This window comes from Rhinatrema bivittatum, chromosome 1 (genome assembly GCF_901001135.1).
Source record: "Rhinatrema bivittatum chromosome 1, aRhiBiv1.1, whole genome shotgun sequence".
Classification (NCBI taxonomy): Eukaryota; Metazoa; Chordata; class Amphibia; order Gymnophiona; family Rhinatrematidae; genus Rhinatrema; species Rhinatrema bivittatum.
Window position 1 is genome coordinate 221,084,948 of NC_042615.1, and position 24,439 is coordinate 221,109,386.

Consider the following 24,439-nt stretch of genomic DNA (forward strand, 5'->3'; position numbering starts at 1 on the left):
ACTTTCATTTTATTTATTTTATTTATTTAAGGTTTTTATATACCGGCAATCATGAAAACATATCTTGCTGGTTTACATAAAACAGGAGTGCAGTAAGTACATCAAACTGGAACAGAGGTGCCCGAAGGTGCAGTTACATTTAACAAGGGTAGCAGAACTGGGATGAGGAGGAAGAGAGAGATAAATTAGTAACGATGAACAATATACAGCTTAAATACTCATTTAAATGTTGGCAATTGGTACCAACTTAAGGGTAAATTTTCAAAGGGCTGCACGTGCGTCCATTTGCATGCAGTTCCCAGCACGTGCACGTGGACGCAGCGATTTTATATCATGCGTGTGACACCACATACATGTTGCATGTTATAAAATACGATTCCTGCGCGCACAGGCACACCTGATTTTAATATCAGCATGTGCATGTGCGGGCAGGTGGCATCTCGCTTGGGCAAGGGAGGGATTTTAAAAAATAACATGCAGCGATGCAATCGGGCCTACACCAGTTCCCTCCCAGTCCACTCCAATTAAGGAGCGGACTGGGAGGGAACTTTCCTATCCCCCTACCTAGCCTTCCTCCCTTTTCCCCTCTCCTCCCCGACCACTAAACCTACCCTATTGTAAATGTATTTGTTTTAGAACTTACCCGCTCCTCCGAGTTCTATGCGCTGGCCGGCTGCCAGCACCCACTTTCCTGGGTCAGGGCCTAATGGCCCCGCCCCACCTAGACCCCGCCCCCTAGCGCTCCCCTTTCAAGGAGCCTGCCACTTCGGCGCATATTAGGAGACATGCGTGTGGCCAGGCCGTTTTTAAAATGCGCTTGGCGCGTGCATGGCCCAGCCACGCACATATCCCCCAGTTTTTGTGTGTGCCGGGCTTTGAAAATGTGGACTTTAATGCCTTTATAAGACTTCTTTCCAATGCTTGTTTCTAACGCCATGCATTAAGCACTGTGCTCCTTGTCCCACAGGATAGGATTTAGAATTCTTAACTGTACAATGGTCTCATGATGATATGGAGTTAGTCTGGCAGCACTGAACAAAACGCAAGTGAAGTTGAGTAACATAGACTTCAAGCATGTGACAAAAATAAAGGAATAAAAATAAAGGAATAATGGGCTTAATTATAAATGTTTTTCCTAAAACAGAATCATTTATATGGCAGATACTGTTTCTTTGTAAATATCCAGCCATGCCAAGTTTGCAATTACTTCATTTAAGGAACAGTTCAATAAAATGGTTTACAAATATGTCAAATTCTATGCATCTAAGAGCCTCAATCAGCAAGGATTTTGCCCATAAACCCAGAACAATACATACATATATATTGGACAAATGGTAAGAGACACAAAGAGGTTGAACTAACATGAGTTTGAAACTTGTGAGCAGTAGCACTAATTATCAAGGCCTCAATCTTGGCTACTGTCCATTCACGCATTTTTCATATACATTTATGATTGAATCATCTTTAAACCATCTATCTAAAATGGAGAGTATTTCTTATATTTATTTGTCTCATGATTGGATCAGAAATGGCCGGCTATACAGGCTACAATCTCTGAAGAGATTCCTTGGGAAATTTAAATATCAGTAGGGAAACAGTTGCTGCGTTGCTGTTCTAGGGATTGAGACTACAATCACGAAAAAAAAATATTGCAATAATTACAGATGGCCACTGATTATGCTACGATCCTCATCTTCTTCCCATGTAAATTTTATGGCTTAATTCTTCTTAAGCTTTTAGACTACCCACTTTAATTTAAAATCATGAGGTAAGTAGAGATGAAACATGCTCTCTATTTTAGACAGATTTTTAAGATGACTGAATAATGAATGTATATGCAAGAAACGCGAATCAACTTTAGCCAGGATCCGAGGCCTTCATGATTGGAGCCACCGTTCACAAGTTTCAAACTTGTGTTAATTCGACCACTTTTCTGTCTGTTCCCGTAGAATGGGAGAAAAGCCACAGTGAATCAGTCCCTAAATATTTGAATTTAGATCTGATTTTTTTAAAGAAATAATAATCAGCAGGCTTTAACTAGATTCTTCCACTCCAAGAAAAATAAGCAAGTCTTTTAAGTACAGTATCCACAGCGCAAGTCATATCACAGATCAGTTGACTTACCTATTTTCTCACTAATCAGAGGTGCACAATAACCCCACTCTTTGTCTCGATCATAGTTATGTGTTGTTGCACACCTGAAAGAATAATAACGGTGAAAGCAATTTATTAATGCTAATACAATTTTTTTATCATTGGAACTACACCAATACACTCAGTTCGCTACATAAAAAAATGTATCGGCATAATTCTTTCCTTAAGACCTTATATTCTAAAATACAGTATTACATGTTTACTATTTCCCATTTATAGTCAAGTCAGTGGAAGCAAGGGAAAGTAAAAGTCATTAGGACCAGATGGGTTTTCACATTTTCTGTCTACGGGTAAGATGATTTGGGCATTCAGACTTTTCCTGCCCTAGCTCCTTTTCCTACCCTATTACTACTAGATACAGCTCTTGCTCTTCAAGGGTCAAATTAGTTTGTGTCAGATGAAGGATACACAACTTTCCAAAGCTTTATCCGCAAATATAGTCCAACAAAAATGTATAACCTGCATTTTGTTTGTGGACCTTTATTTTCACACATTTACATGGACTAACCTTACTTCATTCTGCATAAAAGATTAAATCCATGTTGGACATCATGACTATCTTAACCAACAGAAAGGACACTTTTATGCATGAAAAATATGTACTGGATTTATTGAACTTAAGTTTTAGGAAATTAGTTTTGGTAGATTAATTAGTTGATTTAATCACTTAATTGACCAATTCAAAAATCTTTAATAGAAAGTCATACACTGCATATATAATTGAAGAAACAATATATGCTTATGTCTGATATCACAGTTCACCTGGTAACTATACTAAATCCACAAATTTCTTCCACAGTTCACAGTAAATGAATGTCATTTTCTGTTATTCAGAATTTTTCTTCTTCTTTGAATGCTTTGCAGTAGTAATTGTGAATGAGGAAATAAAGGAAACAAAGGGAGTTTCCAGAGTCAGCAGTGCAAACACACTGGTGCATCATAATTCAGTGCTGAAATAATGCGGTCCTGTGTGTGGCAAAGAGAGCATGCGGGGAACTCCGGCTGAGGGTTTCAGGTCCATGTTTTCATCAGGGAAGTCTCTCACAGCTTCCAGTATATCAGTATATCACAGCCAAGTGATGAGAAACATAACAGGATGACTTAGCACACTAAACACCTTATCTACTGAATCAACAAGTGCTTCTGAAAATAGCTTGCTGCTTTCATATTGAACCTCATTAGGGAAACCATAGTATGTGTTTCTATCTGGGCACTATTAATAAAAAGAAAAAACGCTTCCCTACCCAGGAGGAAAGGGAGGTAGGGTCCTTGAAACCAATGTAAGGAGGCTGTGAGAGCACATTTCGGAGCTGTGTTTTCACAGAGAGGCCAAACTCTGCAAATAGCTAAACTATGCATTTCTGGCTTAATATTTACAAATTTCTTAATTTCTGTCTTGCCTCCATCAACTGCTAAGTAATGGAAGTGTTTATAGTTTTGGTAATTTAGACCTAGACTAAATCGGTTGGGCACAACCCCTAAACCATTTCTTGCTGCTTTCCTTATTCTAACTTTGCAAAATGGTTTAGGGGTTGTGCCCAACCGATTTAGTCTAGGTCTAAAGGACCTTGCCATTTAAAATCCCTCCCATCCACCCCTAAGATTGCTTTCCTCATTGATTCTTCCTAGGCAGAGAATCAGAATTCTTAACTATTTAAAGTATCAAAGGTATTTTAAAATTTGTATCATTTTTTTAAATAAAATATCTGTAACACAATGTCTGTCATTCAATGTAACAACTGTAGTGCCTTAGTCCTAAGGTAGACCATCTGTAAGTTTAGAGCTTGCCACATCTGTGTTCAGTTGTCTGCACTAATAAAGATCTTGCCTCAATTTAAAGAGGAATTTAATGCAATTAAAAGAGCACCCCTCATAATAAAACATCAAGAATATTTGTCCCTACTGTCAAAGAGAATTAAAAAAAACAACAGGAATAACTGGATTACAGTGAGTTCTGGTCAAGTAAAACCTATGACACAGAGTTACCCCATCCCCTAAAGGACACCCATAGAAAATAAATTCATGAATTAGAAAATTTTTGTGCTCTGGAAATGGAATCTGAAATTTCAGCGATGAAGGAAGGCATTCATTTCATGCAAAATCTTCAAAGTGCAGTCAAAAGATCTAAAAAACAGTTCCTTCTGCTTGGTGACTTTGAGGTCAATATTAAATAAAACGACAAGTGAACAGGATATCCAGTTAAAGTTAGCCAGATAACTTGTCCCGGATATTCAGCAGCATGTTTACCCCACTGAATATACTTCCCTAAAGTTATCCGGCTACATGTATCCGGATAACTTCAAATCCTAACCGACTATTATTTAAACATAACTGGTTAGGTTTTAAAGTTATCCCGTCCTTGTGTGGCTGGATAAATTGCTGCTTAACCAGATATTTTCAAAGTGGCACTGTAAAGTAAAACAAAATAAGTGCCTTGTGAGCCTGCAGACTGATTCTCATCCCTCTCACCCAATATATCATAAATGGTCTTGACAGGTTACTCAATCCCCACCCAACCAAACCCCTCTAGAAATTAGAAAAAGGATGTGGTCCAGAGGTCAGCTCTCCATCCCACCCATTGTTTTTTAATTTTAACTCAGGGTCTCTTCTGCCCTCCGACCCTTCGTATTTTTGGAACCTTTATATCCCCAGGCTATCCCCTCTCCTCCTGGATATTCCCCCCTTCCCTCTAGACCCAGAAATCCCCATCCAGGAGTGAGGCATTCCTGAGGGAGCATTGACAGCAGAAGATGATTTTGCTGGTGGCTGAAGAGGATTAGTAGGTATTGCTTTGCTGAGTAATTTTGGGACTTAAAATTTACAGGAGAATAAAATTATGTGCTTAATTAAAAAGGACAGGTAGGTAATTTTCAGTGCGTGTACTTAAGAAAAATAAAGGAAAAGTAGGTAATTTCAAGAATGTGTGCCTGATAAAAAAAAAAAAAGGAAAGGTAGGTAATGTTAATTGTCTTTCTTTCCCTCCTATCCATCCCTAAGCACATTCTTTTGATTTATAGATTCATCTCATTTAAGAGGTCAAGAGACATTTTTATACCAAAAATCAATTAAGCATTTATCTAAAACAAGGAGTGACCCAACCCTTATCAATAGATTGTCTCTTTGCAGGTGATTGCCAAATTTACATTAAATACACCAGAAAAATTTAAGAACATAAGAAATGCCATATTGGGTCAGATCAAGAGTCCATCAAGCCCAGTATCCTGTTTCCAACAGTGCCCAATCCAAGTCACAAGTACCTGGCAAGTACCCAAACATTCGATAGATCACAATCTACTATTGCTTATTAATTACCATCATAGCAATTTATGGATTTATCCTCGAGGAACTTATCCAAACCTTTTTTAAACCCAGTTACACTAACTGCTGTAACCACATCCTCTGGCAATGAATTTCAGAGTTTAACTATGTGCTGAGTGAAAAATAATACTCTTCAATTTGTTTTAAAAGAGATACTTGCTAATTTCAAGGAGTGCCCCCCTGGTCTTTCTATTATCTGAGAGTAAATAACCGATTTACATTAACTTGTTCAAGCTGCCCTGTTTGTATTGCATTCAAAATAATTTGTGGTAATTTAACTCATCTGTCCCAGTGCCACAGAAGGAGTCAAGGAGAGAGGAGAAGAGCAGGGGAGAAAAGAAGCTACTTAAGGAGCCAAAGAGGCCCTGGGTAGAAACCAACTTGCTACCAAAGAAAACAGAAAAGAGGGAAGCCACCTGTCCTACCCCAATCCAAGGACAGAGGAGTCAGAGACGTTTTCTACATTTCCATATGATGTACTCTTTTCAGTAGGTAAGATAAATTAATGAGGGTCGTTGAAATAATGAAATAATTATCTTTTATCTTAAACAGTGCCGTGGGGGGGGGGGGGGATGGTTCTCGAGTCCAAGCAAAGAGAAGCAACAACTATCATTTTTATTTATGTATTTATTTGTTTGTTTTTATATCCCGACATTCGATCGAAATATCACATCGGTTTACATATAACTGAACATAAATAAGGCAGGGGCTGCTTATTTTACATTGTAACATGGTAACTTAGATAATAATTTACAGAGATAGATTTACATTGTAACATTGTAACTTAAAAAAGATAAATTATAGATATAGATTTACATAGTAATTCAGAAGGTTAACTGGAAATAGTAACCTTGAGAAATAACATTTAACATGTGGCTTGGATATGATGGAGAAGAATAGAGGGGGAGAGGGGGAAGCATAGAGGATTAGATATGTACAATTATTTTACGGAGGGAACCATAGGGCAGTTGACGGCAGACAGAGGAACCACAGGGCACTTTAACTAGTTATTGCTTGTAGATTCCATTTAATAATTCACATGAGCAGACGCATGGCATATGTCACAGAACAGCCTCACCGGAACGATGTGACTGTGTCATTCTTACAGAGCGATATGTCACTGAAGGCCCACTTTACATTAATTTTAGAAGTCACACTCTTTTAAGTTAAACAAAGCATTACGATCCCACTGTGCTAAATGCCTTGAAAATCTAACACATGAGGAACAAATAAAGCATAGCTATCAAAAAATGCTGAAAGTTCATTCAGTCAAATCATTAAGAAGATAAAGGGGAAATTGTTTTCCCACTCTGATGCTCTCCTGCATTTCTTATTCCTCCGGTGATCTGACAATTTCTTTTCTTAAATTTTGCTTTATTAAGCAATATTCAGCAAACATAAGAAAACAGAGAGAATTATTTCTCACATCTTGTATCAAATTCAAACAGAAAAACCAAAGAGCATGGAAAACCAATTCAAACCAGGAGCTGCTAGGATCTGCCCTCAAGGTCTTGCTAGGTGATGTAGCATCCTCTTGAACCGAGGATATGTCTACAGGGGCACGTGCCCAGGAGAAAAGGGCTGGGATGGCTGCCATAGTTGGTGATTCTGTCATTAGGAATGTAGATAGCTGGAAGGCCGCTGGACATGAGGATTGCTTGGTAATTTGCCTGCCTGGTGTGAAGGTGGCTGACATCATGCATCCTAAAGATAGGATTTTAGAGGAGCCAGCTGTCTTGTGGGCACCAATCAGAAAGGAAGGTGCAGGAGAGAGATTTTGGAAGCCAAATTTAGGATTTTAGGTAGAAAGTTGAAATCCAGAACCTCCAGGATATGCTCCCAGTTCCACACGCAGGACTGCAGAGGCAGGAAGAGCTCCAGAGTCTCAATGTGTGGATGAGACGATGGTGCAGGGAAGAAGGCTTTAAGTTTGTTAGAAACTGTGGGAAACATTTTGGGGAAGGGGGAACCTTTTCTGAAAGGATGGGCTCCATCTTGAGTGGAACCAGGCTTCTGACACCAACCTTTAAAAAGGAAAAGCAGCTTTTAAACTAGATAAAGGGAGAAAGATGACAGTCACTCAGGAGCGCATGGTTCGGAATGATGCATCTTTGAAGGACACTAATACATTAGAGAAGATAGTGCCTCCCTATAGAGAAAATGCAATAAACGCAAAAGTGGCCCAGTTACTGTTAAGTAATGAGCACCGTTGAAAGATTCCAAATTACCCCTCTCAGTTGATAAGAGGATTGCTAATTCAAACAAAATCATACTTTGAAATGTCTGTATTCAAATGCTAGAAATCTAAAAAATAAGATGGAAGAGTTAGCATGCATAGCACTGAATGAAGAGATAGATATAATTGGTAACTAATGGGATACTGTGATATCAAGGTACAAATTATATCACGATGATAGGATTGATCAAATTGGTGGAGGGGTGGTGCTATTTTTTAAAGAGTGCATTAAGTCAAACAGGATACAATTTCTGCAGGAAACAAAATGCACTGTAGAATCCTTATGGATAGAAATTTCATGTGAAAAGGGGGGTGAAATACCATTGGGGGTGTATTACTGTCTGCCTGAACAGAATGAACAACCAAAGAATGTACTGCTAACAGGGAGGCTAACAATATTAGCAGCACAATAATAATGGGTGATTTCAATTACCCCAATATTTGCTGGGTAAATGTCATATCAGGACATGCTAAGAAGGTGAAGTTCCTAGATGAAATAAATGACTGACTAATGGAGAAGCTGGTACAAGAACCAACAAGAGGGGGAACTATTTTAGTCTACATAGCGGATTTGGTGTAAGAGGTAATGGTTTTGAGACCACTTGGCAATAGTGATCATAACATGATCAAATTTGACTTAATACGGGAAGGAAGGACACTAAAGAAATCTACTATGATATAACATGAGGAAAATATTTAGAAAAAAACTGAAATGAGCAGCTGCCAAAGTTAAGGCATGGACCTTATTTAAAAACTCAACATAGGCAAAAGCTACCAACCCAATGTGACAACCTAAATATTCCATGTAAGTAAATATAGTCAAATTTGTGTTAGTAAAGACCTCATACAAAGGCATACATTTCCATGCTAGTTAGCACAAGATGTGAGTATACCGATAGTATAATCATAGGTCCTTTTCTTCATTTTCATTTTTCATTTCAATTTGCACATTTGTGATAAAGTGAGTATAATCGTTCAAAAATACAATGTCATGCCATATAGTTGTGAAAATTAGTACTATGAATGTCCACTTGTTGAAGCATGGCACTGATGGCGAAAAGCCATATGACACTTAGGGGCAGATTTTATAAATCTGCGTACATGCGTACTTTTGTTTGCGCACCAGGCGCGAACAAGAGTACGCGGGATTTCAATAGATACGCGAGTAGCCACGCGTATCCATTAAAATCCGGGGTCAGCGCGCGCAAGGCTGCCCAAAATCAGCAGCCTGCGCGCGCCGAGCCGCGCAGCCTGTCTCCGTTCCCTCCGAGGCCGCTCCGAGGGAACTTTCCTTCGCCCTCCCTTCCCCTACCTAACCCACCCCCCCCGGCCCTATCTAAACCTCTATCAGAAAGTTACACCTGCTCAAAGCAGGCGTAACTTTGTGCGCGCCGGGCCGGCTGCCCCTCTCCATGTTCCGGTCCGGGGGCTGGTCCAGGGGCTGCTGTCACGCCCCCGGAACGCCCCTGGACTGGAACCATGCCCCGGACACGCCCCTGAAACGCCGTGTCACTCCCGACACGCCCCCTGTCACGCCCCTCCATGCAAGCCCTGGGACTTACGCGCGTCCCGGGGCTTGTGCGCGCGCCGAGCCTATGCAAAATAGGCTCGGCGCGCGCAGGGGGGTTTGGGATAGGTTTTCGGGGGGTACGCGCATATCTTACGAGCGTACCCCTTTGAAAATCTACCCCTTAGCTTTTAAGCTGTTAGAGGAAATGCCTGAGACTTAGTCGTGAAGGTTTTGTGTGATACGAGCCCAACACGGACCGCGTTTCGGCATGTGACAGCCTTCTTCAAGGGGTCAATTGTGTCTAAAGATTTAAAGAAACATTATTAAAGACACTATAGCAAAAACCTTGAAAAAATATACATACTTCTTGACATCTTAGGGACTAATGCATAGATGCAGCAGCGGCATATTCTGGACTAGTAACGTGTCTCCTCTACCAGAGAGGCTGCTTCGGCGCCATTTTTAAAGGGAATACAACCAATGGGTAAATGCCACCTAATCAGGAAATTATGTCATTGTTTGCTAGGTAGCACACGGTCTGTGTCAGGCTCGTATCCCACAAAACCTCCACAACTCAGGCATTTCCTCTAACAGCTTAAAAGCTAAGTGTCATATGGCTTTTCGCCATCAATGCAATGCTTCAACAAGTGGACATTCATAGTACTAATTTTCATAACTATATGGCATGACATTGTATTTTTGAATGATTATACTCACTTCATCACAAATGTGCAAATTGAAATGAAAAATGAAAATGAAGAAAAGGACCTATGATTATACTATCGGTATACTCACATCTTGTGCTAACTAGCATGGAAATGTATGCCTTTGTATGAGGTCTTTACTAACACAAATTTGTCTATGTGTACTTACACGGAATATTTAGGTTATCTCATTGGGTTGGTAGCTTTTGTCTATGTTAAATATTCAGTTGGCTATTACCCTGCATTGATATATTGTGTGAGAGAGTATTTGATTTTCCTTATTTAAAAATACCATCTTGGAAGCCCAAACCAGATGTATTTCATGCATTAGTGTCATTCCGTGTCAAGTGGACCAATTTAGAAAATCATCCATGCTCGACCTCCTTTAAATTGAATAAAATTTTCTGTGGATGTTCCTGGCACATGCACATGGATGCACCGACTTTATAACATGCATGCATCAGCAGACGCATGTTATAAAATACGGGTCCCGCATACACATGCGAGCCGGATTTTCATGTCCGCGCACGCATGTGCTTGCAAGGTGGAGAATTTTAGAAAAATACGCACAGCAACACAATCAGGCCTCCCACAGTTCCCTTCCAGTCCGCTGCAGATAAGGAGCGGACTGCAATGGAACTTTCCTACCCCTAACCCTGTCCTTCCTCCCTCTTCCCTTCTCCTCCCTGCCCCCTAAATCTACCCTAACTATCCCCAAATATCTTCCAGAGCAGAAGTAATCTTTGCGTGCTGGCTGGCTGCTGACGCACGCTTCCCAGGGACAGCATAGAATGGCGCTGTCCCGGCCTGCCCCTGCCCTGCCCCGCCCCTTTTGAGAGGCCCAGCACTTCGGTGCGTAACGGGGGTTATGCGCATGGCTGGGCCCTTCCGAAAATGTGTGCGGCACGCACAAGGCCCAGCCACGCGCATAACCTCTGAAATTTACGTGTGTGGGCCTTTTAAAATTTGGACGTAGGTGAATTTTTGTGAAATCTGCAGTTTAAGCAATTCTCATATATAGTGTCTTGCCTTTTCTTGTTTTGTGCTTAAATAAAAGCTTGGAAACCTGTGCCTGGTACCTTCTCTGGGTGTCTGGAGTGGCCCGTAGGCGATGGGGTTGTCAATTTTTCTGAATTGGCACTGGCTCAGCCACCACTGACCAATGCAAGGTAACTAATCTGCATATAAAAGTTTCCACTGACTTTAATAATTAATTTATGAAAATATGTATAAACAAATATGTGTCAAAAATTAAAAGAGTGGTAAGCACAGTAAACTACATTGTAAAATTTCACATCTCAAGCTCATTTGCATGTTTCACAGTTGGGTGCCAAAGATAGCTCTTTTTAACTTAGTGCATTCATGCATGCAAATGATACTTGTCATTGGGACTGTAATTCTGACCAAAGCAAGGCTGGGTCCAAGACAAAGGAGGGTCACCTTTGTTGCAAAAAATGTGCTCTATCAAATGACATTAGAAAGAAAAAAAATTAAAAACTACACAGTAGAGATATTTGCACCCAAAAAATGGCAAAATTTTGCATAAAAAGGTGACATCATGTCTTTATGTAACTATATTTTTGCTTCTAGTTGGCTGCAAAGCCTAGTAAAAATCCTAGATGTACATCATAGGCCATGACTACTGACCCAGTTACTGACCCAAAGTAGGCCTTAAATTTATTTTGTAAAATTTTTCACATACTTCCCTAGACCATAATAAGAGAGGCAAGCTCATGTTATTTTCCAAATTTTGCACTGGGATTTACCACCAGGGATTGTTGGGCTGCAGTACTTGGATAAATGGCCATTTTAGGTTGCGTGGAGCATGGAACTCAGAGGTGACCTCCATTCAACATTCTCTAGCTCTCCAACCAACAGAGATCCAGGTGAAACATTTAGTACAGTTTTGTTTGAGACCCTAGAGAACATCTGTGCAACATTTTGTGTAATTTGTAGGAGGCTGAGCATGGATCCCTGGTCCACCTGATATGGAATGCCCCATTACAAAAAGAGGAAAAAAGGCTAAACTTTTACCAGCATGGTTAAAAGGTGAGGTGAGAAAGGCTATTATAGCTAAAAAGACATTTTTCATAAAATGGAAAGGGATCCAAATGAAGAAAATAGGAAACATCATAAGCATTGGCAAATTAGATACAAAGTATCGATAAGAAAGGCAAAGAGAGAAGTTGAAAAGAAGCTCACCATGGAAACAAAAGCTCATAATAAAAACTTTTTCAGGTATTTTTTGAAGCAAAAAGCCTGCAAGGGAATCAGTTGGACCATTAGATGATCAAGGGTAAAAGGGACACTTAGGAAAGACAAGGTCATAGCAGAGAGTCTAAATGAATTATTTGCTTCAGTCTTTACTGAAAATGATATAAGAGAGATACCCATGCTAGAAATTATATTTAAAGATGATGATTCAGAGGAACTAGAATAAATCTTAGTGAACCTAGAAGATGTAAGAAAGCAAACTGACAAACCAAAGAGTGGCAAATTACCTGGACCAGATGGCATACATCCCAGAATACTGAAAGAACTAAAAAAAATGAAATTGCAGACATACTATTATTAATTTGTAAACTATTTTTAGAATCATCTACGGAACCTGAAAATTGGAGTGTTGCCAACGTAACACCAATTTTTTAAAAGAGTTCCAGGTGTGATCCACGAAACTAAAGTCCAGTGATAAAGAACAAAATTACTGAATATATAGTCATAATTTAATTGGACAAAGCCAATATGGATTTAGCCAAGGGAAGTTTTGCCTCACGAATCTGATACATTTTTTGAAGGTGTAAATAAACATGTGGATAAAGGTGAATCAGCTGATATAGTGTACCTGGATTTCCAGAAAGCATCTAACAAAGTTCCTCATGAGAGAATTCTGAGGAAATAAAATACTCATGGGATAGAAGGCAATGTCCTAATGAGGATTGGATACTGGTTAAAAGACAGACAACAGAGAGTAGGTCTAAATGGTCAATTTTCTCAATGGAGAAAAATATACAGTAGACAGGGGTTTGTTCTGGGACCACTGATTTTTAACATATTTATAAATGACTTGGAAATAGGAACAATGAGTGATATGATCAAATGTTAAAATGACTCAAAATTATTCTAAGTTGTTAAATCACAAGAGGTTTGTGGGAAATTGCAAGAGGACCTTGCAAGACTGGGAAACTGGACACGTAAATGGAAGATGACATTTAAAAAGGCAATGCTGTAAATATTACACCAGGCCCTAAAACACCAATGCACCTGGCTCCTATTAGGCAAACAGAACAAGCCTATCTGCTATAGAACCCTATATAGAAACTATACACTAGCAGTATACCTCAAGTTCAATCATGCATGCAGAACACAGATAAATCCTCACCAAATACTGAATAAAGAGACCATAAAGTAAAAATTTAAAATGTGCGGACAAAAACTGAACTGGAAACCACAACACTAGGCTTGTATGCAGCGCAACAATGGAAAACCAGAAACATTGCCATTCTTCATAAAATATCAAACAATAAAATCAAGAAACATAAAACATCAATAATAGTAAAACCATACTATTAAAAATAATATTTAAAAATAGCTGACAAATAGAATGAAATCCAATAATTAAAATTCATAAAAATTTTAAAAAATGTTCCAAGCTTCAAAATAACATTTGAAAAACAGCAGACACATTAAATAATGCCCAATGATTATTTATTTATTTAAACAAATTTCTTACCCGCACTCATAGCAAGGGTTCGAAGCAGAGTAGAAGAATAAAACATAAATAATTAAAACAAAATGAATGACAAACACTTAGATGACATAGTTAGACATCATACACACCTGTTTGCCTTCACATCGTTCCTAGCAATAGATCATTGCTGGCATTACATCACTGTAACTAACATACATTAAACATCAAAATATACCTGAAGAATAAATATATTTGCCTTTACATTCTTGGCATTACATCATTGGAACCTACATTAAATATTTATGTAGCTGGAACCTCATTGAACGCTTGTGAAAACAAATATGTTTTTAAAATCTGTTTGAATGGTTTGCTACAGGCCAGTGTTCACAAATTAATCAGTAAGGAATTCCAGAATATTGGGCCTACTACGGAAAATGCACTTTCTCTAGCGAGATCAAGATAATCTAGTCTTGCTGATGGAACTTCCAGCAGATTTTTATTAACAGAGTGTCGAGCGTGTGTGGGTTTATAAACACATAGCACCAGGTTAGCCCAAGTGGTAATATCACCATACAATAAAGTGTGGGTGAGAGTTGCATGCTTACATTGCACCTCTTATTTAATCAGGAGCCAGGAGTAATATAGTCACCCATATGTGTGCCTGTCAAAATCCTGGTCACAGCATTCTGCACTATTTTGGAATACCCGGATGGTAGCTAGTAAAACAGTATATGGTAGGGATGTGAATCGTTTTTTGACGATTTAAAATATCGTCCGATATATTTTAAATCGTCAAAAATCTTTAGAGCCGCAATACAATAACAATTCCCCCGATTTATCGTCAAAAAATCGTAAATCGGGGGAAGGGGGAGGGGAAGGGGGAGGGCGGGAAAACCGGCACACTAAAACAACCCTAAAACCCACCCCGACCCTTTAAAATAAATCCCCCACCCTCCCGAACCCCCCCAAAATGCCTTAAATTACCTGGGGTCCAGAGGGAGGGTCCCGGTGTGATCTTTTACTCTCGGGCCTCCGGTGCATTGTAGAAATGGTGCCGGCGCTACCTTTGCCTTGTCATATAACAGGTCAAAGGTAGCGCCGGCGCCATTTTGTTTTTTGTCCCCCGACGTCAGGAGCGTAGGAGATCGCTCCCGGACCCCCGCTGGACCCCCAGGGACTTTTGGCCAGCTTGGGGGGTCTCCTGACCCCCACAAGACTTGCCAAAAGTCCAGCGGGGGGTCCGGGAACGACTTCCTGCACGCGAATCGTTTTTCCGTACAAAATGGTGCCGGCCATACGGAGTATGGCTGGCTCTAGGCATCCACCTACTTCACCTAATGGACACGCCAGCCTTGTTCATACACTAAATTTACTCTCAGATATTAATGTGCCAGAAACATGCAGAATCTGGAAAACTGCAAATACTTGAAGACTTGGAAGATATGTATGATGGGAAATGAACTAAGGTTTCCCACTTGTGATCAAACTAGATGGCTTTTTCTAGAGTTTGTTTTAGCTCTGTGTTATATACTGTATTTGTTTCTATTGTTCTGATTTGATTTGCATCTGCTGTTATTGATTTATTTTACATTTGGATCTTTTACTATATTTTATTGATGTATTTTATTTGACTATTGTATTGTTTGTAATCCGCACTAAGCCAAACTTTCTGTTTGAGGAGGATGGTACACAAATGTAACATAACCTGGCATAACATAACATCTACCACAGTTCCTCCAGGGAAACACTGCTTGATATTGCAGAGAGTTTCCCTGGGGCTGCATATGCTGGGTCTACAATGGAGGCAGCCTTTGAGATTCTGAGCTCTGTTCTGAGCCCCACAGCTCTTTTACCCTCAGTCAAAGAAAATACCATCTAAAACTGGACTCCAGCCCTCCATATTTCATCTCAGGAGAAACAGTGGATAGACCACCACTGCCTCGGGTGGTGCACTCCAAATCTCATTGTCATTCAAATCTCCCCAGGTCCCACTCCAACCACAACAGTTCCAAAATGGCCCAAGACAGGAGCTGGCAAAAAAAAATACCATATGGAGAAAATCCTTCTGAAAGCAGCAGTGATGTTTTACTGCTGGGGTTCTATAACACTATGGAGCCCAATAGGAATGCCTCATCTCCATATCCTGGTGGGCCTCCTGCATCCTCACTAATAAACACTTGAGCCCCTAAGCTAGTCTCAAATGTGTCCATAGAGTCGCCGGCAGTTGGCAGAGGTTCAGCAGGTTAAGATCTGATGTTGCTCTTTCTTTTCACCAATTTCAAGACAGTAAATCCTGTCCTGAACTGAGATGTGGAAGAGATGGAATATAAGCTTGTTACAAATAAATAAATACAATAAATAAGAAAAAAAAGATATAAAAGTCTACAATACACGGGAGCACGCTGTAAGTGCTGTTACCAGATTGGTGCTATCTTAGATCCCCCCAAATAGATTTCATTTTAACACACCTGATAACATTACCTTACTCTTTCGGTCTGTGCCAGGGTTGGGTACGATGTGGGTTTTCCATGGATCTATGATTCCTTGCCAATATCTTTTTCCTTTATGAAATTTCTTTTAGTTAAGAACATAAGAAATTGCATTGCTAGGTCAGACCTATGGTCCATCAAGCCCAGCATCCTGTTTCCAACAGAGGCCAAACCAGGCCACAAGAACCTGGCAATTACCCAAACACTAAGAAGATTCCATGCTACTGAAAGAGTTCTGCTACTAACACTCAGTTTTTTACATGCTCTTCATGCTAATGTGATTCCTAGCAGAATAAAGTGCAGATATAAAGCACGATATTTATCTAACAGTCAGTTTGGGTTAACTCCAAGCCACTCTGAATTATCATTTAGGTGAAGATGTCACTTGAAAAAGCAGCCTATCAGCTCTTGAAAGCTTGTAATATGGGCACACGTGACCACACTCGCTCGTCTCCCTTCACTCACTTCTCAATAACTTACCAACAGACAGAGTCGGGTTAAATAAGGCCGCAGCTTTATTAAATACACAGGCCCGAGCCATCAATTAACTATAACATTAACATTGCCTCCGGGTTTCAGCATCCGAGTACCCCGACCATCCGCCGCTCCCCCGGCAGGATGGTTGCTACCTGCCGTCCGGCTCACTGATCCGGCCTCACACCCCGGTTCTTACTCCCGCCACTTATTTGCAAGGAGCCGAACCCAGGTGGGCTCCCGCCGCCAGTCTTGCAAGGAGCCAGGCCCCCCAGGGTCTCCCGCCACCATTACTAGCAAGGAGCCCCCAACGTTGACAACGGCCCCCTGTTGTCAACCTCCGTCCTGTACCAGCTGAAACCCCATAGTCTAACAACAACAACAGTCTGGCTCGGGCCAACCGCCTCCCCCACTGCGACAACCAAACCATGGTCCCACCCTTCTAACACAGAGGGCGGGAGGGAGGGAACGAAATTCCCCAGCCGCTCTCCGCCGCGCCGACGCACGAGTCCGTTCGCGCGCACGCCCCCTCGTTCCCCTAACTTATCCCCCCGTATGACTCCACCCCCCCCCCTTGCCGACCCAGCCCCTCATCCCCCTGGCAACCCTCCAATGTCCAATCCCCTGCCCTTCTCCTGCGTCCTTCCTAACCCCCCCCCCCCCCCCTCTGCCCGCATGCTGACCCTAACCTTATCGGGCCCCCGCTTCCCCCCCCCCCCCCTCCTTTCCTCGCCGTGGGCACGGGCCCACATTACCTCGCTCAACCGGAAACAAGTTCCGGTCGAGCTTCCATAATATGGGCACACGTGACCACACTCGCTCGTCTCCCTTCACTCACTTCTCAATAACTTACCAACAGACAGAGTCGGGTTAAATAAGGCCGCAGCTTTATTAAATACACAGGCCCGAGCCATCAATTAACTATAACATTAACATTGCCTCCGGGTTTCAGCATCCGAGTACCCCGACCATCCGCCGCTCCCCCGGCAGGATGGTTGCTACCTGCCGTCCGGCTCACTGATCCGGCCTCACACCCCGGTTCTTACTCCCGCCACTTATTTGCAAGGAGCCGAACCCAGGTGGGCTCCCGCCGCCAGTCTTGCAAGGAGCCAGGCCCCCCAGGGTCTCCCGCCACCATTACTAGCAAGGAGCCCCCAACGTTGACAACGGCCCCCTGTTGTCAACCTCCGTCCTGTACCAGCTGAAACCCCATAGTCTAACAACAACAACAGTCTGGCTCGGGCCAACCGCCATAGACACGGACATCCCATGCCCGTGCCCCCCAAAGATGCGGCCCTAACACGGGAACAAGTCTTCAAGGACCTCCTGAATGGTTATCAGAAAGAGGTCAGTCCCCAGAAAGGACAGATGAACACCGTCCTCCCGGAACAACCCCGAGGCCTGCCCCCACGACCACGCATGCCGGATATGCCGGCCCCCCAGACGGGCCAACCAGGCCCCTATCTGCTGGTTGGCCTTCGACCGGCTCCTGCGCCACCGGACCTGGTCCCCCAACGCCGGTCGCACAATAATGTCCGACCAACACAACACCGTAGTTGGCAGCAGGAGGGACACCGCCATCAAGTCCTTCCTGACTATACGAATGAATTGTCTCCCCGACATCGTACCCCAATCGTTGCCCCCCAAATGCACCACCAGGGCCCGCGGCGACCCCAGTCGCGCGCGCTCCCTGCGAACACAGGGGAGCAACTCCTCCCAACCCATGCCCCGCCGCCCCAGCCAGTACACCCGCACCCCTCTGCTGGTCAAGTCCAAGTGTGGCCCGTAAGGTCGTCCGCAGGCATGTCTGTAGGCCCAGTGCACATACGAGTGCCCCAAGATCCATACGGACGTTCCTTCGGCCGCCGCACCTGCAAGGAAACAAGTGTTAGACTACTGCCAGGAGAGCCCGGGCCCCGGGCGAATATACCCCTGGAACGCCTGCGACCTCCACCGCCCAATCCGCTGTATGACCCCCTCCTCCAACCCCGCTTGCGCAGCCGCAGTGGCCGCTCCAATCCGGAAGGAATGCGTCCCAAACCTGCTCGCATCCAGCCCCACAACTCCCAAAGCCCGACGCATTAACGCCTCGAACTGATAACGCGTCAACGGGCGCCGATCCTGGTGCACCAAAAATCCTGCCGGAGCAAACGGTCGCACCTGGCAATAACGCCCCGCGTTAGCTACCGGACACGTCCGCAATCCGGGAACCGCCGAAAGCACCACCGCCATCCCCCTGCCCTGCTGGTCCGTTTTAGACCGCGGAATCCGGATCACCACCGAGCCACTGGTCACCACCACGTGACAGGCCAGCAATCCCAAGCTGTCCGCCCTCCCCGCCGCCCTAGCCACCAACTCACTAACCCGAAAGGCGCCGAAAAAAGCGAACACAAACGCCACTCGAAACAGCAAGGTCTCGTACTCCGACGCACACAACCCCGCCAGCACGTCCCAGAGCTGCACTAAAATGTCATGCGTAATGGGTAATCTATCATCACAAGGGCGTCCCGCCATGCGCAACCAGCCCGCCAACATCCGCCGCACCACAAAGCGCCCAGAAGGGAACCCCCACCCATGAGCCCTCATAAAAAAGGAGAATCCCGCCAACTGTCTCCCCACGGCCGCCCGTGTGCGACCCCCCCTCCTAGCCCATACCACATAATGCGCCAAAGCCACATCCGAGACTGGTCCCCCCTTCCACCCCAGTGCAGAAAAGAACCCCGCCACCCTTCTGGCGCCGCCTACATAACCTGACCATGTCGATGGGGCGAGCGAGGCCCGCAGCAAGTCCCATGCCTCAGGGCACCAAACCTCCAGAGGGAAGGCGGCACTGGAGCTCCACACAGGTCCGCCTCTGGCGCCAGTTCTCGGAACAACTCCCACTTGAAACGAGAAAGGGAGTCAGCTACACTGTTGTCCACCCCCGGCACATGCCGGGCCCAAACAGTCACGTTGATCATCATGCAGCGTAATACCAGCTCCCGTAACAATTCGGACACCAACAAACACCGCGCCGCTCTCTTATTGATGACCTCAACAACTCCCTGATTATCGCACCAGAACACTACCCTCATGCCCCTCAGCCGCTCCCCCCAGACATGCAGGGCCACCACAATAGGAAACAATTCCAGAAACGTTATATTGCCCGTGACCCCCGCGATCGCCCAGTCCTCCGGCCAGCGGGCCGCACACCAAGCCCCTTGAAAGTACGCCCCGAACCCCACCGATCCCGCTGCGTCCGTCCACAACTCCAGCGTGTGATTGGACAGGGGGCTCGACTGCCAAATAGCCTCCCCATTGAACCCTTGGAGAAACGTATCCCACAGCCGCAAGTCCACGCGCATCGGCGCCGTTATACGAATCCGATAGTGTCTCCGCCGAACCCCGGACATTGCGCGCGTAAGCCGCCGCAAAAACGCCCGACCCATCGGGATCACCCTACACGCGAAATTTAGACTGCCCACCAAAGACTGAAGGTCCACCAGCGACGTCTTAGGCCGGTCCAGCACCGCTCGCACTGACCCGCGCAACCTCTCCACCTTATCCCGCGGCAGCCGCGACACCATCGCCTCTGAGTCTAGTTCTATCCCGAGGAACACCAGCCGGGTCCGAGGCCCCTCGGTCTTGTCCGCGGACAGCGGAATCCCGAACTCCCTCGCCACCGACTGAAAGCATCCCAGGCTCTCCTGACACACACCCGACGACGCCCGCCCCACAAAAAGGAAGTCATCCAAATAGTGCACGATGTCCTCAGAACCCGACCGCTGCGCCACCACCCAATGGAGGAAGGTACTGAACGCCTCGAAATACGCGCAGGCAATCGAACAGCCCATCGGCATGCACTTATCAAAGTAAAACTCACTTTGAAAGCGAAAGCCCAGCAGATGAAAACTCCCCGGATGCACCGGCAGCAAACGAAACGCTGCTTCCACGTCAGCCTTCGCCATCAAAGCCCCACGGCCACAACGCCGCACCACCTGCACCGCCGAATCGAAGGAAGCGTACCGCACCGCGCAGAACTCCCGCGGAATCCCGTCGTTCACCGAACGCCCTTCGGGGAACGAAAGGTTGTGGATAAGCCGAAACTTCCCCACCTCCTTCTTGGGGATTATTGCCAACGGGGACAGCACCAGGTTAGGAAACGGCGCCTCCGCAAACGGCCCCGCGATCCGACCCAAATCGATCTCCCCCTGCAACTTCTCCCGTACCACCCGCACCAACCCCCGGACCGACGGACAATTCGCCCCCCCGCCCTCCACACCCCCCTCTGGACACGGAATTCGGAAACCCGCAGTGAACCCATCCCGCAACAATTCAGCCACCCGCCCCTCCGGATACAATCGAAGCCAGGGGAGCATGGCCGCCACCCTCACAGGCGTGACGGCCAGCCGCGACAGACTACTTTCCAGAACCCTTGGCTGCGGGAGTGGCTCCCGCGCCCTCCGCTGGCCGCTTCCCACAGCGGACAGCGGGGTGACTCGCTCCGCAGATGGAACACGCATGCCGGAACTTGCAGTCCGGGAAGATGCAAGTGGTCCAGTTGTATCGCCAGCAAACATCGCTGCGTCCCATACTCGGCCTGACCCCCCCCACCGCGGGCGTCCCGCTCCGAAAGGGCCGCGCCCCCCCCCCCCCCCCCCCCGCCGACACCCCCAGACCGGAAGCCCCCGGCGACACCTTGGCCGCCATCTGTGTGAGCCACAGGCCCACGTCCTGGGAACCCCAGGACATGAACCGGTTCTCTTCCATGCGATCGCGGAAGCGCTCGTCGTAGTTTAACCACGACCAGCCCTCGTACGTCTTACTCGCCGCCAAGATCCCATCCGCGTACGCCAGCAGCGGCCCGTACTGCGTAGGATCCCAATGCCCCACTACGCTGGCCAAACGGAGGAACGAGCGCATCCAATTATGGATGTTGCGCGCCACTGCCGGCGCACCGCCCCCCGCCTGGGCACTCTTCTTGCGCCGCTTCTTCCCCTTTCGGCGCCCCCTGCGCCCCTCCATCAATTGAAAAAATATCTATGAATTGGCGCCGCCGGATTCGCCGCCGCAACGACCGAGGCACCTCCTCCCACAGTTCCGTAAGGGCCACAAGCGCAGGGGCGCCAGGCACCGCCGGCCCCTTGTCCGGAACAACCCCAGTCGCCCGCTCCCGCGAGGAGGACGAAGAGGACGACGATGCGGAACTGGACGTCGACGAGTCCGAAGAACTCCCCCGGTCCCGCCTCCGACGCTTTCGACCCCTCCCCCTCCTGCCCCCTTTTCCAGCTACCCCCCCATCCACCGCAACCGACCCCTGCACCTCCCCCTGCGCCCCCTCCATCCCCCCCGTGTCGGGAGCCACCCCTCCCCGCACACCCCCAGGCAAACGCGGGAAAATAACGGACTCACCTGCCGCTCCGAGGTCCCCTAGGCTCGCTCCTGGCTCCGGGGGTCTCACCGCCAGTCCTGGCCGCCCGGCCCCAGGCGCCACGTTCCGCCCGGCCCCCAGGCGCCACGTTCCGCCAAGCCTCCCGACTGGACGACCCCCGCTTCCGCAAGATCCTCCTCGCAGCCACCCCCTGCAACGACAGTACAGCCAGCGAGGGGGAGGGCGCCCAACCCGCCCCGTCACTCCAGCCCTCTGCCGGATCGCAACCTGTCCCCCCCGGCCCCCTGCCAGTACAGCTACCCCCCCAAGGCCCCCCCACTCTTCCCAACCAGCCCCCCTCAGCACCCCCGACCACCCCAAAACCCCAGTGTCATCCCCTGCACCCCTCGACCGGCTCCGGCCACCCCCTCGCCCCCCCCCCCCCCCTTTACACCCCCCCCGCCGGGCTGCCGCCCTCCTGTCCAGGCCCCCACCCGCGGCCACCGCAACACGCTCTGCTGAGGCGGCCGCCCCACTTGCACCGCCCCGGGTACCACGCCCCCGGCCTGCCCCCGGCCGACCTACCCGCCGTCCGGGCCCTGTCCCCGCTCCCGTACACACACGCCCCAACCCCCGGCCACGCGGCTCCCCACTCTCAAGCGCCCCCCTCGCCCACGCAGCTCCGACTCCACTCGGCCCGGCCAGGCCCCCCCGCTGCGCCTCCTTGGCCCGGCCCCGCCCCCGCGATCGCGAGACCCGCACACTGGGCCCACGGCCATGCCATTCATCCTCCGCCGCACCTACCGGCCCCACGCCCCCTCCGCAAGCAACGGCACCGCCCCCTTGCGCCTCCACGGTCCCAGCCGACTCCCCCACAGCACCCCGGGCCTCCGCAGCGGCGTCCCAGAAGCTCACCCGATCTAGCACCGCCAGGCCGTGCCTGTAAAGCGCCCGACCGACGGACTCCGCCTCCGACTCCGCGCCGGCCTCCTCTCCAGGTACCCACGCCGCCTCCTCGGACTCCGCGCCGCTCGGGTCGTCGTCCGCTCGCTCCCGGGCCGCCATGGCACGCCGCTCCGCCGTAGCTCACCGCCGCGCCCCCAACACCGCCGATTAGCGTCCCGGCCTACCCCCACGGAACCAACGAAATTCCCCAGCCGCTCTCCGCCGCGCCGACGCACGAGTCCGTTCGCGCGCACGCCCCCTCGTTCCCCTAACTTATCCCCCCGTATGACTCCACCCCCCCCCCCTTGCCGACCCAGCCCCTCATCCCCCTGGCAACCCTCCAATGTCCAATCCCCTGCCCTTCTCCTGCGTCCTTCCTAACGCCCCCCCCCCCCTCTGCCCGCATGCTGACCCTAACCTTATCGGGCCCCCGCTTCCCCCCCCCCCTCCTTTCCTCGCCGTGGGCACGGGCCCACATTACCTCGCTCAACCGGAAACAAGTTCCGGTCGAGCTTCCATATACTACAATCATCCTATTTGCTGGTCACATTAAAAATATTAGAACCTACAAAGACTCCAGTGTATGACTGATCAAATGCAATATGATTAGCAATCACATGCAGCATTTGGCAACACTGCAGCACATTTCATCCTGTGGAAGAGTTTTGTCTCATGCATGGAGCATGCACCTCATATTCTAAGCACATCAACAAATTAACTGTTCAGCATTCTCTAACCAGGCGAGGAGAGAAAAGCTGGCAATTGGGCAGGATTTACTAAATTTAGTAAGCTCATAAATCAGGCCCCAAATTTGATGAAACCAAACTATTAATTGAGTCAGCAGCTGTTTTTGTTTACTTACCATTTCTTTAGCGAAAACAAATTTGATGTACAAGAGTAGTGCATTCTTCCCTTGTACCGAAAGGGAAATGTGCATGGCTTGCCATCCTCCGTGAATCCTACAAATAAGAGGAAACAAAGCATTAAGTCAAATGGCAATGCATGTCTGTTTATTGAACACAGATATTTATGTATTTATTTATAGGGAGAGTAATTTTCAAAGCCCAGAAATAGACTTTTACAAAATTGCCTGTTTGATACACAAGTAAAAGTGCTCCCCTAGAGCCTTTGCATTTTCAATGTATGCATGCATTTTTTTTCCAAAATATTACACACACACATTTGTGAGAATTGTTTTGATATGATAATGGGAAAGTACATGCATATTTTCCCTTTGAAAACCAATGTAGTCTGTGGTTAAAAAGTACTTGCAGACTTTAAAACAGTGCGGACATTTATAAAATTAACCTCTGAATTAGCTTTCTTGCTTGTCTTTCCACAAGTTCTCAAGACAGGGTACAGCTAAAATATAAAATAAAATTTAATAGCATAAACTGACATAACATATATGTAGATCCTCTTCTAATGGTGGCTATGAAGGCAGGGACACAGTCAGTACCAGGACTCAGTTCTAAAGCCTGGCAGTCCAGCAGGATTTTCAAATCCCAGTGCTGGTCCGGATAAGCACCAAACATACCCCTAGATTCATCAAAATGCTATAATATTGCATG

The 24,439-nt window shown here is 46.6% G+C and overlaps 1 protein-coding gene across 3 annotated transcripts in view; it reads right to left on the reverse strand.

The window, feature by feature from the left end:
- The window catches only part of HGFAC (HGF activator), a 150,307-nt gene that overhangs the window by 89,133 nt on the left and 36,735 nt on the right, over nt 1–24,439 (reverse strand). For all 3 annotated transcript variants that reach the window (XM_029591941.1, XM_029591931.1, XM_029591922.1), the window contains 2 exons: nt 23,731–23,827; nt 2,125–2,198 (listed from right to left, as the gene is read on the reverse strand). In XM_029591941.1, the coding sequence (XP_029447801.1) occupies nt 2,125–2,198; nt 23,731–23,827 (171 nt within the window). The remainder of the gene's footprint in view (nt 1–2,124; nt 2,199–23,730; nt 23,828–24,439) is intronic.